Source organism: Diplotaxodon limnothrissa, linkage group LG3, assembly GCF_057381915.1.
Source record: "Diplotaxodon limnothrissa isolate DT_005_m linkage group LG3, D_limnothrissa_male_GT1.1, whole genome shotgun sequence".
Classification (NCBI taxonomy): domain Eukaryota; kingdom Metazoa; phylum Chordata; class Actinopteri; order Cichliformes; family Cichlidae; genus Diplotaxodon; species Diplotaxodon limnothrissa.
In genome coordinates, this window is record NC_140598.1 from 55,607,121 (window position 1) to 55,623,586 (window position 16,466).

Genomic DNA, 16,466 nt, shown 5'->3' on the forward strand with positions numbered 1-16,466 from the left:
TAAATATCGTTTTTCTTCGCAACACTGATTTACAAAGCTCTTGTTACTAATGTAGAAAGTTACGGTCAATACGCTTCCATTTTCTGTTTCCATTTTCTGGTGAGTTTTCTAGAAACAATCTGAGTTTCAGGCTTTGTGTGTTTTGTTGGTTTTGAATGACACTTGCAGAACTCTGTCCCCAAGGCGGTATCCATTCAAGCTGGCGATGGCCACAGCTGCCTCGTCGTAATTAGTCATGGTGACAAAACCAAATCCTTTGCACTTGTTTGTGTTAAAGTCGCGGATAACCTTGACGTTTGTGACAGCACCAAACGGCCCGAACATCTGCCAAAGGATGCTTTCATCTGCGTCCGGAGCCAGGTTGTAGACGAAGATGCACCAGCCAGTGCCCGCGTGCCCCGGGATGTTGATGCCAGCCAAGCTGGTCACCCCGTCAATGGCCATCGGGGAGAACCTGCTGTTAAAACACAAAAAGTAACATGGTTCAAGGCAAGAGCCAAAATGAGCACAAAACGGGCCATTTTATAAGACAGGAGATCGTACCAACAAGCCTAACAGAGTGTGACAAGTCTCTGCAGGGATCAGCTCTACCCACACATCGTGAGCCATGGATGCTTCTATGGCCATATGGTGCTAGTGCCATTCTTTCATTTCAGGAATTACATAATCAGATTTTTCACAAAACACACTTCCTTCATCTTCTGCAGCAAGTCACCTGAGCAGCAACCCTCAGAATAAATGCACAGATTCAGTCCTCGAGCTACTCCCCACACATTTAGTTTGTAGCTTCACAACTGCAAAGGAAATTATTTCCTCCAAATCAAAAACTGGCAAATCATAAAGGGAAATAAATTCTATATAAATGCGGCAGTTGCCAAGAGCATAATAACGAGGCACAGAAAGGCTCTGGCCTTCGGTAAGTGTGCTTTTGCAGATTTACCATCACCTCACTACCTGGATCCTGGACTACCTCACCGACCGACCACAGTATGTGAGGACTCAGGGCTGTGTGTCGGACAGGGTCGTCTGCAGTACGGGGGCCCCACAGGGAACGGTTCTGGCTCCGTTCCTCTTCACCATCTACACTGCAGACTTCTCCCACAATTCCACCCAGTGCTTCCTGCAGAAGTTCTCTGATGACTCTGCAATAGTCGGCCTCATCACTGATGGGGACGACAAGGAGTACAGAGGTCTGACCCAAGAATTTGTGGACTGGTGCCAGCTGAACTACCTCCAGATCAACGCCAGTAAAACCAAGGAACTGGTGGTAGACTTCCGCAGGCACAAGCATTCTCCACTGCAACCACTGAACATCCAAGGTATGGACATTGAGGCTGTGGACAGCTACAGGTACCTTGGTGTTCATCTGAACAATAGACTGGACTGGACTCATAACTCAGACGCCCTCTACAGGAAAGGGCAGAGCAGGCTGTACCTGCTGCGGAGACTCAGGTCGTTTGGAGTGGAGGGCCCACTCCTGAAGACCTTCTATGACTCTGTGGTGGCTTCTGCTATCTTTTATGGTGTGGTCTGCTGGGGCGGCAGCATCTCTGCTGGGGACAGGAAGAGACTGAACAGGGTGATCCGAAGGGCCAGCTCTGTTCTAGGATGCCCTCTGGACCCAGTGGAGGTGGTGAGTGACAGGAGAACGGCGGCTAAGCTGTCATCCCTGATGGACAACATCTCCCACCCCATGCAGCAGACTGTGACAGCACTGAGCAGCTCCTTCAGTGGGAGACTGCGGCACCCACGGTGTGGGACGGAGAGATTTCGCAGGTCTTTCCTCCCCACTGCTGTCAGACTCCATAATAAAGACTTTAACTGATCAAGCACACACATCCATACATATGCAATAATACTAAGTGCAATAATCCTTTCTGTCATCGTTGTATTTTTACTCAGTTGTATATAGTATTTGTATTCTATTTTTATCTTATTGTATATTTATTTTATTTTATTCTACTGTATATAGTATTTTATTTTATTCTATTCTGTACAGTTGTGTACTGTATTTATTCTTATTGTATTCTAATTTTTGCCTCATAACTTTTGCACTGTCCACTTCCTGCTGTGACAAAACAAATTTCCCACGTGTGGGACTAATAAAGGTTATCTTATCTTATCTTAAGAAACAAAATTCAAAGTGCATGAAAAGCCTATGAATTATTGCAGCAGGTGTCACACAAGATTAGCTGCTCCACTTGGCCTCTCAGGGAACATCCACTATGACAGGTGTGCTCCCAGCATCAAGGACCCACGGAGAAATTTGGCAACCAAGACGTCAGCCAACGAGCACGGCAGAGGAGAAATCGCACGTCTATTGCTGCTGGTGACGGCTCTTTGAGCTTTCAGGGAACTGGACTTCAATCACACACGAGGAAGACATTCTTATAAAACTGAACTGAGACAAACTGGTATCCCGGCGAATCCTGAAAGACGTCTGACGCAACAAAGTTTAAAACAGGACAGGGCTGTCCATAATAGATCAAGGTAAGAGTGCAAAGCTCAATACAAACGTGCAATTTTGTGCAATAGCGAGTAAGATTGTAAGAGTCTGCCCTTTGTTATGTAGACAAGCGGCGTAGACAGTGCTTTAATCTATCACATGTTGTGACATTAGCTCTAGATTAAAGCGCTCCACTGCATCACCAGCAGCTGATTTTATACAGTTTCCTTATTTCAGAGAACACGTTTAAAGGACAAATACCTAAACCCGTTTATGTTAAACACTGAGCATGGCCACTAAAGCAGTCACCTCCGTGTCCCCAAAGATACAGAGACTCTGCTTTGTTCAAACCATAAAGAGTCACCACATTTTGCCACAAACTGCACTTCAGATTCTCCAACATGGCAGCTGAGCAGACCACATGCTGCGCTTTAGTATTAACGCACTAAATACTCAATTAGATTAAAGGATATCGACCCGGTTAGCAACCTACAGACAACGCAGTCATGTTATTTATGCTTTAGAAATTGTAAACCAAACCAGAAACGATGCCACATCAGGCAGTAAGAGCGACTTAAATCAGATAAATTTAGCAGGTAGTTTTTGACATCCTCCGCTGGTCTAACACAATGGAGAGACCCTGCCCCTCCAGCCTATGCTCTCAGCATACACAGGTCTGCCTTTAGGCATCTGCAGCAGCTGTTCAATATTTACATCATGACTTACTGTGAAGACAAACAGCCTGATTCACCCACACCAACTGAATTGTGTGTATATTTGTTGTGGATGCACAGAAAAGCATTTGCTTTGAGCAGCAGTCTCATATTGAATCAGTGCCACTTTATGCAGTGTTAACTACCTACACAATGCTGCCATAGAGCTCATAGGAAATAAACAACAAAATGTATCCCATCAGCTCCCTCACGTTAGCTCGGAATTTCCCTCAAGGATCAATTAAGGCAGACTACAGAATCTAAAACAGAAAGTCAATTTACCTTTTGACTCCGTAGGCCATGTTCAGCAGATTGTCCAACCTTAAAAAAAGCAAAACACCAACAGACAAATTAATTTTATAAGAAAGAAACTTTTCAGGAAGCTGATGAGTTTTGACAGGATGACAAAGATGAGTAATGGGTCTGATACCACGATTAAAGTCTGCTGTTCCACTTAAATTTTCCCAGTCATCCTTCACAACACCGCCAACAGGAGACTTGCAGTTCATACAGAAAAAGGGTCAATTAGGCTGACAGGGTGGCAGCTTTAACAACCACTGACATCAATCAGCACACTGAAAATTAACACATTTTTTGGACTAACTTGCACAATTTGTTCATTCATTGCTCATCTCATTTCCACATTTGCCAAACATCTGTTTAAACCCGATTGTGTGGTAGGCCTACGTCTGCAACATGCCGCAAAGTCAAGAATGTAATAATGGGGATGATATATTCTGCCCAGAGTACCGACGAGCTCCGACACAGAATATTTTCACGATACTGCCAGTGAGACAATTTAAATGCTAATATCCAAAAACCTCAGAGGGTCAACAAAATCAGCTTCACTAGCAGCATTATACTTTTTTGGTGTGCCCCTTTTACCTGAAGCGTTGTGCCTGCTGTGCGAGGGGTCCTGGGTACCTTCGATTGGGTGACTGATAGAGCTGGGACAGCAGCGCCTGGCTGGTCTTTTGGCTCGGGTTGTTTGCAAACTTGACTGTAATGGGTTCGGTGGCACCAGGCGGCTTCTGACAGTTCAGACCCTTGATGGCCTCCTCAGCCTCAACTCGCCGGTCAAAACGAATGAAGCCAACTCCTCTGGAAACACCTGAGAGAGCCCAGTAACTCCAGATTAGTCATACTGAGCTTCACCCGACTGTCAAAACATGACCTAATGATCAGCCTTTTAAGTAGACTCGTTTAATGCCAATATGCCTTTTTATTCCCCTCCAATATGACTTTACCATTTTACCCAGTAGTACAGTGAACTGCTTTCAAGGTCTGTCACTACACTGTAAAGTAATTTCTTACTCCAGTTTTAAAAGCATGACCTTACAGCATGTGTGACCACAAACATGTGCTTTTTTATATTTGTATGTATTAACAGTGAAGTGCGTTCCACGTCTGGAAATTCATTAAATAACACAACATACACACACAGGAGGAGGACATACATCAGCAGTGACATGTATTTATGGACATCTATGAAGTAAACTTTATATATAACTAGGCTGGTAGCAGTTTAACAGCTGTAATTTCTCTGTAAAGTGACATTTTACTGCCTGTTATTAGCAGCTGAACATTAGGAAAAAGCTACATTATGTTAGCACAGATGTAGAAAAACTGATGACGCAGGTACTTGGTCTTTGACACACTCTAGAGACACAAGCTAATTATTCATATTTAGTTATTCGTTTAACTCAGTGATTCCCAAAGTGTGGGTCGGGGCCCCCTGTTGGGTTGCAAATGTGCTGCAGGTGGGCCATAGTAATAAAATGCAGTTTGAAATCACTCATGTACAGTTATGCATTTACATAAATAAATTTAAATAAAAATGAATAAAAACTGGTAATATAAGCTGTTAGTTTGTGACAGTCTGACCTAAACTTACTGCACTTATACTGAAGTTTGTGTCACAGTGGCAGGTGAGTCACATCAGCCTTAATCTTACATATGGTTGATTAGCAATTTATAGGCGACAGCACATTTAATTGGTTTAATAACACTTTCTCCTGTACATTGATTTGAGAGGATTTAAGTTGAGGTGGGCTCCATGTGATTTAATGGCTTTTAAGTGGGCTGCATCACTCTTGACTTGCTGCTTCGACTTATTTACCCTCTTAATGCCCTGTTGGGACACCAGTGCATGTCATTCCCCTCGGTCACATATGTGACTGCTGCCTGCCAATGAGCGCAGTCTTTGCCAGTATTGGTCAATCAGGCCAGCCTCCCATGTCATTTGTGTAAGAAGTTTTTGCTGCACATTTTGCTACTTTTACATTTTTAGCTCATTAACACATTTCTGTTATTTCTATACATAAAAAAGTTGCAGGTTGCAGAAAGACTGAGCTGGGTTATTAATACTAAGGTAAGACCATTGAATCCTCAAGGAACAAGTGGTTTTATGTTTGAAAACTATGAAAACAGCCATTCCCATAACACACGCCAGAAGGAATAAGCTTCAGCAGTGGGACAGAACCACTGGGAAATGTCCCAGTGAAAGATTCTGTTTATCAGTGTTTCATAAGGCTTCTGCTTGACAGCTGAGGAAAGGAGAATATAACTGCTCTAAATGCATTTCATTTCTTGCCATAAAACAGGTATCGCATGTACATCTTGGGGATGGAAAGAGAAAAGGGAGTAAGTGCAGGCAGGAGGGAGAAATTATGACGCATCGAGTCCTGCTACTTTATACTCAATTTTATATTCCATCTATGCATATTTATGAGCACGTCTGGTGGAAAATTGCATTTTTGGGAACCTCGTAGCAACACCTCTGATGCATTTCTCAGTCATTTTGCTGGCAGTCAGGAGGGAAATGGGAGGATGGGCGTGACAGAGTGAAGATGGAACAAAGACGAGGGGAAGCTGTCATGCTGTACTCACCAGTCACCTGGTCCACCAGAATGCGTGAGGTAATAATGCGTCCGTACTGAGAGAAGAGCTGCTCCAGTTCCTTCTGAGTCATAGTTTTTGGCAGGCCACTGACGTATAAATTTGCATCTCTGATGGAGGCGGAGCTTGGACGCGCATAGGAAACCTACAAGTGGAAACAGTTGTTGACCTCAGTATATTACAGCCAGTTTACGCACAAGCAGGTTAGACCATCCATCACCTTTGATTCTTATGGCCTGTAAATGGCCTGTATTTATATAGCGCTTTTACTAGTCCCTAAGGACCCCAAAGCGCTTTACATATCCAGTCATCCACCCAGTCACACACACACACACACACACTGGTGTCCGAACAGAGGCTGTAACGGAGTCATAGCGGAGAGAATATAAACTAACTCACGTGTGAGTGAACTTGCAGGCCACACACAGAACTGCATCACATGATAAACTAAATACACCGTCTTCTGTAGACTACATTACTGTGTAGGGCATCTCCTAACATCATAGCCAGCAGACATCAAGCCTGCCAGTGTTTGTAAAACCATCTGTATTCCAACTTTAACCATCACGTGATAACACAGTGAGACCACAAACCAGACATTCAATACAGACCGTCGGCTACGTTTGAAAATGTCCCAAAATGAGCTCAACTTTTCCCATCCTTAACCCGAGGGACCCCATTAATGCAGGTGAAAGGAAATCAGGGCTTTGCAAAAAAAAAAGGAAAAAAAGAAGTGGTGTACACAAACTGCAGTGACTCGATGTGTTTGTAACATATTAGTTAATATAAAGGATGTAAGTGTTAGCAGCTGGGTTTTAGCAACATTAGGGTGGTGCATTGCCGGTTTCTGCTGCTGTCTTCCTCAGTGCAAACCTAAACACTAAAACATTTTTATTATTATTAATTGGACACTGACAAACCAGCCTGTCCACAAAGAGTTTAACCTGTCACATTTTGTCCCTCAACTCCCTGACAATTTAAACGTCAGGCCCATCAAGAAAGCTCATCTTTCAAAATAAAACAAAATTTTAAACACAGCAACGTGGCTGCCTCTTTACCTTCATCTGAACTACTCTAGAGGTTTTGTTGCCTCTGAATTCAGATTACATCAGAAAAATCTCCAGCAACAGGCTAGAATAAATATGGGGCGCAAACAAACATCCATCCAGAAACCCAGACAAGTAATAGCAAAGAGAGGTAGACTCAATCCTCTACCAGGTCATGTGGATCAATACATCATTACACCCCTCAGCAGTCAAATTCATTTTTCTCCATGCACCATCTCATTTTCGGTTATGTCGAGATTTGTCTGATAATCTGCAGGAACCAAAGCAGCCGAAATTTTCAGAGCTGATGTGATAAGAAGTGTTGGAGGATGGTTTTGTGGAAGAGAATTGAGAGAATCAGACAAAGAAAGAACAGAGTGTGTGAGTGTGTTCCCCCTAGCGTCACACTCATCTTTATTCCTCTGCCATCATTTTATGGGAATAAATAAAGGTCAAGTGACCACACCTCAAAATCTGCCGTGTACCACCGGTGAAGAGTAGAGTGATAACAGTAAAAGCTAAAGCCCCCTGCCCAGCCTCCTCCATAGTCTAACCTTCACACTTTATTTAATGCTAATATTTGCAAAGTATATTCCCCCACTTCACTGGGTTTATTTGCACTTCTGACAGGGCAGCTAGAGAGTTTCGGATGTGTGATGCATAAGGCAATGTTACCATGTTCTACTTTCAGGGGTATGAACTGAGACAGGCAGCGACATGAGAAAGATGGGCTCCGATTTGTGGAATTGAAGCGGTATGGCTCACAACACTACATCTTCCGCTGTCATGACATGCCACATCTGCACAATATTGAAGTGTTAAAAACAGAAATAATCAAGCGTACAGCTTACAAATTTGGTGCTATTCAAACATCAATTTTCTATTACAAAATATGTTTTTGCCCACAGAAATTCTCTAATAGCTTTCTGCCTGATATGAGAAGGCTAGCTCCTCGTAAGGCCAGCACAAAAAAAGAAAAAAAAAGTATCACATCTAATAGTCTGACTCCACCATCCACAAATCCTGCAGCACTATATGAAGCAAATGAGTTTCTTCACCAGCACATTGAGTGCTACATTGCCTGATGAATGCTAATGGCAGCCACCTCCCTGTAAAGACATACAGCAGTGCTACAGCACATGCAACCATAGAAACAGTTCTGCTCTACTAGAGGCCCAAGCAAAGCCGCCTGTGCCCAGATTAACAATAGGCTCCCTTTACACCCCACACTGCTCCAGCCTCATTATGTCTCGACTCCAACCTACAGAGCCAGACATAACCGGTAAGACATTTTTATTTATTTTTTCAAACCTGTCAAAAAGGATAACATATGATGTCTTACCTTGATGGTTTTGGTCTGAAGTCTCAAGCCATTTAAGGTATTGATGGCCTTTTCTGCATCCTTTGGGTCCACATAATTCACAAATCCATAGCCTAGGCTCTGCCCTGCAATCACAATATAAATAAAATTAATGTGACATGAAATTTAAGACAAATGTGTGCAAAAACAGGTCTTTTTAGAATCAGCAGAATTAGCATAAATGTGGTTTTACCCCCTCCCCAAACAATCTCATATCTGGCACAGCACAGAGGTCAAACCATTTCCTACAAATCTCAGGAAATTTACCACAGGTTGTAAACAAACTAAACACGCTCTTTGACAAACAGGTTTTAAATTAAAAATGACAAGCAATTGCTCTGCTTTCACACCAACTCATCTACGACAGAGCGAAGTAGCCGAGGCTCAATGTCTTCCCCTCCCGCTGCAGTTTATCTCTAAAATGTACAATAGATTGACACCCACTCACTATGTGCACAGAGGCAATTCAATTTCCTCCACCCACATCCTGGGTTTCTCTGCAATTTCACTGCCGGTCAAGTTCACCATCTCGAGCAGTTTCACCATATTAATGCAGCACATATATAAACAAGCTGAATAGTATCGGAAAGTTTTGGGAAATTAAAAATAATTTAAATCTCTGACAGTGAGGCTCATGACACCATTAACCTGCACTTTGATTAGTTATATTAAAGCAATGATTGCGGCAGAAGTTCTTCCTGCAGTAGCAGATTTTTTCTCTTCAATATAGACTTTTCTCCATCTCTCGGGTGCCCCTAATTAAATGCACGTAAAACTAGACTTTCTATTCTTTCAGTGATATATTAACTCACTCCATGCTTCAAACTGCCAAAAATATATACATTTTTTCCTACCGCCCAAAAAAGCTCTCATTGAGACATTCATGTCTAGTACACAATACTGTAACAGACACAGTCACATCTGTGCACCACTGCACAGGTGATAAGCGGAATTTAAAGTAATCTGTCAATTTAAATTTTAGATATTAAATGACTGTCCCCATTCATGCAAGTATTTTGTAATGAGAATGGACACATTTATCTCAGCATTTATCTGGTGATGCTTTCTTGCACCAGTAAGTTGTCCTTGTTGATGCATCGCTACAGTGAATAGCTGTATGAACCCATTCCTTACTACTCTGCACGGTTCAAAGACTGAAATCCCACTGCTGGTTAGTTATAGGATTATTACTGTTATGATATTAAGATATTTAGTCATATAATCAAGCATAACAATTTAATAATAAATGCATTTTCAACTGATAAATGTCCCTGATCTTTGGGTTTCTGTGTTGCACCTAAACAGGCTGAACTGTAACTCAGAGCACACTAAATTTTGTTTACAATAATTAAACATCCAACTATGAAATATCTCGAGACTGCTTTTCTACGCAGCTGAACTCCCTATATACTCCCATACCGCTTTTAATCCATCTCACTGCTTGATCACAGCAGAACAAGCAGTGACTCACCAAGTTCATAAACTTAATTTCACCTCCAGGTCAGGGAACATTATCGCCAGGAGAAATATGCCAAGTCTTTGAAATGAGCTGGTGAAATGAAACATCTACTTGAGCCCTGAGGGCAAAATGCTTGCTGTACAATGTTCCCCTACAGACGCTCTATACGAGCATGCAAAGCTTTTGTGACACCTTCCTATGGAGTGTCTAACATCCATCGCATCCACTGTAAAGACAAGAGGCCCTTTAACAAACAACTTGTTGGCTTTCAGCTGTCATTAAAGGAGCAGCAGAGACATGCTGAGAAGCACTTTCAGAGAGCTGCACCCAGCTTCCAGTACAGACCTACTGCTATCCATAGTGGGAGGAAAATGACACAGACTAAGCTGCTTTCTGCAGCAGCAGCCAAAGCGTGAACATTTAAAGCAAAGAGGAAGCATGCATCTCTCTCTGGTGATTACTCAACATCTGATGTAGCAGCAGCGCACAGATGTAGGCTGGCTTAAATCCATTGCCAAAGGGCCAAGGGAGAGACAAAAGCAACAGAGTCTGGAGGGGATACGGTTTTATGCAGAGCTGAAAACGAGAATCATTCCTGAGAAACAACCGAGGTTCTGAATAACATTAAGGGTATTTTATTAAGCACCAATTCAAGCTCCCTTAAAGGGGTAAAAAGCACTACTTTAAAAGCTTATTTTCAAATCAAAAGTGCAGCTTCTATATTAAATTTAACTTGTACATTGATAGAAACTAGAGCTCAACAGTGGGGATTAATGCCCTTTTCAGAGCTTTAATTTGCTTAAGGCAGGGCTGTTTATGCAAATGCACACAGTTACCTATAATTTACCTTCCTTAAGCATGCTCTTTGACATGCATCTTCTGCCAGCTGGAGAGCCAAGAATTCACCGTCTCCAGCTGGCTGCATTTCTACTTCAACAAAAATAAATATAATTACAAAATAGCCACACTGATCTTTTAGAGTTTGCAGCAACAGACTTCATCTAAGCACTGATTCACTAAAGAGCCTGCTGCAACTGTCACTCAGTTTTATTCATAGTGACAATCACAACGGTCGCCTCAAAACACTTTGTGTTTCAAGGTAAAAACCCTGCAATGTTAAAGAGTGAGAATCCTAACAAGTTCCCCATGAGCCAAAACCTGATGATGGTAGGGTGAAAAAGCTGGAGAAACCAGTTTAAGGGAGATTGGAAAGGAGAGGAGAGAACCACACAGCACAGAGAGACGAGCACAACAAGCACTGGAGAAGGAAGACAAAGTAGTGTCATGTAAACGCAGAGGGAGTGAAGAGAGGCGGGTGAAGGAGAAACACTGAGTGCATCGTGAGAAATCCCCCAGCAGCCTGAACCTATAGCAGCTTAACTATGGATGCAATGGTTCAGGGTCAAATGAAACATCCTTAACCGAAAGTTTTATGAAAAAGGAAAGTTTGAAGCCCAATCTTAAAAGCAGAGAGAGGGAGCGTGTCTCCTGAATCCAAATGTACTTGAGGAAAACTGAGAACCACAAGTGAGTCACCGTGCTTCCATCTCAGTCGAGTCCCACCATAGAAGAAGAAAAATAAATCTCTCCAAGATACACCTGTACATGCTATGGTTAAATGCATGTAGTGTTTACTTCAGGTTATATTGGTAAACATGTAAAAAAGTCCTGTCCCGGCACAGTACCGTGTTGAACTCCCTCAGCAACCTAAATCCATAAATACAACTCAAGCCGGTGCAACACATTTCCTTTAATAACATGTTTTTAAATCTCTGTAGTAAATGTTGTGAACTGTACTGAATATTACACTGAGGTCGAAGGAGGACAAAGACTAGAACACCATCAGACAATCATCCATCTGTGCTGCTTTGCACTCTGACTCGAAATCATTGCTCTGCAGATGATCACTCAGCTGTTTTACGTGTTTAAAAATGAAGCAAGGCTGGAGATCAGTCTATAGTTAGCTGGATCAAGCAAGGGTTTTAATTGTTTAATTACAGCTACCTGAAAAGGCTGTGCTAATTAGTGTTTTAAAGGTAAACTGACCATATTTAAAAACCACAGCATTAGCTAATGGCAAGACTTCTTTGAACAGAGTCTAATAAGCATGTCAAAAGTTTGGAAGAGGCACTTTAGTCTGTTCAGAGAAATCAAGTTCTGTTATCTTTTAACGTCAAAATTCAAACTATATGCAAGGATTCAGTGTACTTAATGGACACAGAACGTCTATTTGTACAAAATATTTCTCACACACACACACACACACACACACACACACACACACACACACAAAACAATCTAGTGGAAAAGATATAAAACCAACATTTAAGAGCGCAAATCATCAAGCTCAAAGCACCTGGATCAAGACTAACGTCTATTTACGTCTTGTTTGAAGTGAAAATTACCCATACTAAAAGAAAAGACGAGGCAACATACAGGTTCATGTCTTGTCACCCAAAACAAAACTCGTCCACAGAGCGCTTCTATCGTTTCCTGAATCAAAGCCTACATTTCAGCTGCGGCATGCATGAATCAGGACCTCGTAGTACTTAAATCGTTTTCACACAGGGGCAGGCTGATTTCAAACAACACGTTTCATTTAGTGCCTCGCTCGGAAAATTAGTTTGAGTGTTGCGTTCACACTAGCTCGCCTAAATATGCAACCTATCAAACGTTGTTTATGTTCAATCACCCAAGTAGGCTGTGCTGTACACTGATTTTAAACAGGGATCACTTGTCAAGTCAACGCAACCCATTTCACACATTAAATACATTTATTTTATGCATGGCTACACAAGGGCATTTATCCCAGGCAAGACTAATAATTTTTCATCATCACTGCATGTAAATAGTTTAAATTCAATAAATAAATAATAAGACCCCCCGCCCCCCTCCGTCTTCTATGCCCACAAGTACCATCCTGGGTTTGTGGTCTACTCTTTGCTATCATTTGTTTACACCAATGAAATATAACCTCTCTGATTTAAACATCTGTTGTGGCAGTCCAAAGAATCAGCTCTACAAATACAGCTATAACAGAAATGCTTTTTAGAGAAAGCATAAGAGAATGCAGCTGGTGTAGTTGGAGGCAGCGAGAGACAATTTAGCTCGACATAGTCTGAGGATTTAACAGCATTTTTAAAAATGAAGCAGTAACTTTTGGGAATAGTAGCAACCCTGCAAAGACAGACCTGTGAATAATGATCAGGTATACACAGGAACTGAAATATTAACATGAATATTTCAAAGTGGGTGGGTGTACAGTTGACATGTTAATTTAATGTAGGTCAGAGTCACAGGATCTAAAGTCACTGCATCCCTCAGCCACCCCTCTCTCAGCCTCAAGCATCATTTCAAGGAAAAGCTCTGCTTGCTCTCTCCGCTGACTGTTGATTCAGAAGAAAATGCAAACAAAACAAATTGATTTTCATCTCAGGCAGAGAGACAGGCTGAAAGGTCTCCATAACCTTAACCACAAACAGCTAGTAGTGAGAATCCTGCAGCCTCGACCATTATCTAGCTGCTCATGTCACATAGACCGTGTCACTGTGTCTCTGCCAGCTGCATTCCTCCCATTAAAAACCTGAAATCATTTGCAAATTGCCCACCTACCCAAATACTGTACACTGAACAGGATGTTCCCACAGGGAGTTTTCTGAAAATGCCATTTCCCTACTGGCTCTAGTAGAAACCAACACATCAAAGCAGTTACAGGAACACTTTAACTGTACTTCAGGCCTCGATGAATGACAGCGAGGTTGAAAATCTTTAATGACACTGTGCAATTTTTTTAAATGACACAACTGTCAGTGGAACGCAAAAAACAACCCTTTGAGCACCGGATTCAAAAATGAATGTTAATATTGCTCAAATGTTCCCTTTTTGCCGACTGTATAATCAAACAGTATGTATGCTCAATGATTTTCAGAATTAAGGTCTTTCTTTGTTGGTGTCTATTTTAAAAAGAAGGGGAAAAACTCACTGTGCATGCAACACAAAAGCCTACGGCACAAACAGGCCGACCATTTGTTCAAAATCTATATTAACCTGAAAAGAAAATCTAAATAGTCTAAATAGAAAAAATGCACCAATGCAAAAAAACAACAAAATAATAATGCACACATAGGTGGTTCTGCAATCATTAACCAGCGTAAGCAATGCAAACAGTTGTTACCTGTGATTTTGTCTCGAACTAGTTTACAGGACTCAATTTCTCCGATGCTCCCAAACAAACTCTTCAGTTCCTCCTGGGTCATGTTCTGAGGCAGATAGTTGACTATCAAGTTAGTTTTACTGTCCTCTACGCTCCCTGACTCTACAGGTGAAGAGCAGTTGTTTGTGATAGTTGAAGGACCGTTGCTTGTGTTGTTGCAAGTGGGCCCATTGGATAGCTGTGTTTCCATGGCAGCAATTACCTGCTAAAGAGACAGAAAGAAAAAAAAATCAAAACTAAATGCAAATGAAACAAAAAGCATCATAAAACCAGCAGTTAAAAAAGGACGCTCTTCACACAGTAAACACTGTTTCAGTGGAATAACAACCACTGGTGAAATTTAAAGATTAAAGAAAAAAAACAGTGGTAATCATTTAATGCAGCACAGCATTACAGGTAATTAACCCAACAAAAATAAAATAAAGAAACCCCACACTGCAAGCTGTCAATGTCAAGAGTTTGCCACCACAGAAGAAACTGAGTACAGGTTTTAATCATGTCAATTTAACTTTAGCTCAGGTATGAGGACAAATGTTAGATTTTAGCAATATAACCACCAAAAATACTGGAAGTTGAGATTGGACCCCTCCATATTTGTTTAATTACTCTGATATTTGTTATTGTTGCTTTTATGAGAAAACAGGAGACGCCCTGTGCAATAAGGCAATCTATTAATCTGCCATATGCACAACAACTGAGGTGAGAATATTAAAAATTATCTTTCCAGGATTTTAAACTTCCTACTGCAGTAGCAACATTTCATTCACCAAAATTAGAAAATGCCAAGCCTACAGAAGCCCAAAACCTGCAGCCATCAGTACGCTAGCATCGGGGAACAGGCCGAAACGATGCGTAATCAGTTAAGGCAACCAGCAGCACGTTAATGTATGAAGAGTCATCCTTAATTAACAGATTCACCAGAAAGCAGAGCGATGTAGTCACACCACTATTATTCTCACTTTAAATTATCGTCACACAGAGTACAAGGCTATAATTTTAAAAGCAGTGATGCAATAAGTTAAATACAGAGTAGACAGGGGCAGTAGAGAGTTTTAGACCATACCAATACAGTGAGACATTAAACATGGGAGCTTTTCATACAAACTGCAAAAAGGTGCCTACATTTAATATGTAAATTGATTTAGATTCAATGTTATAATACAAGAACTATCATTGGTATGGCCTGAGCACTGAGACAAAGAGCCCTTCTGGACAAATAATTTCCAAAAATAAAAATAAAAGTGCCACAGACCCCAGTCCAAGGCTCAGGCGCCCACGAACCACTTCTAAGCAGAGAAGCCACATCGCACAGTCTGACTGCCATGTTAGTTTGGAGTTGCCGTCTGAAAATGTGGACACAAAAAGTACTTCATGTTAGATCAACAACAACAAAAGCAACAGTCAGAGATGATCACATGTCAGCGTTTGGGGGGGTAAAAAGGAGGCCATTTTTCTCCCTCCCCTTTTTTCGAACTGGCTGTCCATGCAGATTGGTGAAAACCAAGAAGAAGCAAAAGGCAATGTTTCACTTGGTCACAATTCATCTACAGTAAGGAGAGAAAAGCAAAACCGAGAAGTGTAGAGTGTTCAGTCTACAGAGCAACCTGGCCACAACGGGGACAATAAGCATGAGGAATGGGAATTTGTATAATGGATGAGTGCGCTATACAAAGATGCTCACCAAGACCGCAAAGCACAAGTTAATTTGTCTAAGACTGCTAAGCCAACACATTCCTGCATTTTTTTTAAAAACTCCAGGCGCACATAAGTAATAAAAGTGGAAACATCCAGGGTGAAATAATCTACATGTTTACTTTGTCTTAACATACCTGTTCTTAAAAAGTAGTTCATCAAGGTGACATGCAGAGCCCAAATGCGTAGTAGCGCATTCAAAAGACTGACTAACAGTGCGGCAAAGACACTTACAACTAAAAATTAAAGACAAATGAGGCAAAAACAATCCAAGCCACAGAAGTTACATTTTAAAGTCCATCAAGACGCAGTATGCCAAATATCAGCAACACATGTGGCCATGTGACCCATGTCTACATTCCTATATATACACACACACACACACACACACACAATATTTAGACACAAACAAAAGCTCCAATAATAATGTGCATAATACAACAATCCAACAAGACATTTATAGCAGTGTAAACTGACTTTAGTTTAATTCACACCATTAAAAATACCTCTGTTAGCATCAAAGATCACACATTTACAGCAGGGCCACCTCTGATAACTTTACAGGCCACAAAGCTGCATAAGGACATTTTTCCATGTTGTGTATAATATGGTAAAATATTGTGAAATTAAAGTTGGAGA

General features: G+C 41.4%; 1 protein-coding gene across 5 annotated transcripts; it reads right to left on the reverse strand.

Annotated features, from left to right (window-relative positions):
• Nucleotides 1-126: 126 nt before the first annotated feature.
• On the reverse strand, nt 127-15,471 carry elavl2 (ELAV like RNA binding protein 2). 5 transcript variants are annotated; one of them, XM_085350955.1, is made up of 7 exons: nt 15,388-15,471; nt 14,097-14,340; nt 8,446-8,549; nt 6,049-6,202; nt 4,045-4,270; nt 3,442-3,480; nt 127-457 (listed from the first exon to the last, which is right to left on the reverse strand). In XM_085350955.1, exons 1-7 carry the CDS (start codon nt 15,457-15,459, stop codon nt 127-129), a joined length of 1,170 nt encoding a protein of 389 aa, XP_085207081.1. In that variant the 5' UTR covers nt 15,460-15,471. The 5 variants fall into 5 exon arrangements, with proteins under 5 accessions (XP_085207081.1, XP_085207079.1, XP_085207082.1 ...); XM_085350953.1 differs by having other exon boundaries at nt 127-454; nt 15,388-15,459; XM_085350956.1 differs by lacking the exon at nt 15,388-15,471 and having other exon boundaries at nt 127-454; nt 4,045-4,287; nt 6,045-6,202; nt 14,097-14,331.
• Between the last annotated feature and the right edge of the window lie 995 nt (nt 15,472-16,466).

Bases quoted from the DNA above. Each gene is read 5' to 3' on its own strand.
- elavl2 (XM_085350955.1), bottom strand. From the start codon at position 15,459: ATGGCAGTCAGACTGTGCGATGTGGCTTCTCTGCTTAGAAGTGGTTCG. The intron at 6,203-8,445 runs GTAAGACATCAT...TTCCACTTGTAG, and splicing joins TTCAGACCAAAACCATCAAG to GTTTCCTATGCGCGTCCAAG. The intron at 458-3,441 runs GTAAATTGACTT...GTGTTTTAACAG, and splicing joins ATGGCCTACGGAGTCAAAAG to CAGGTTCTCCCCGATGGCCA.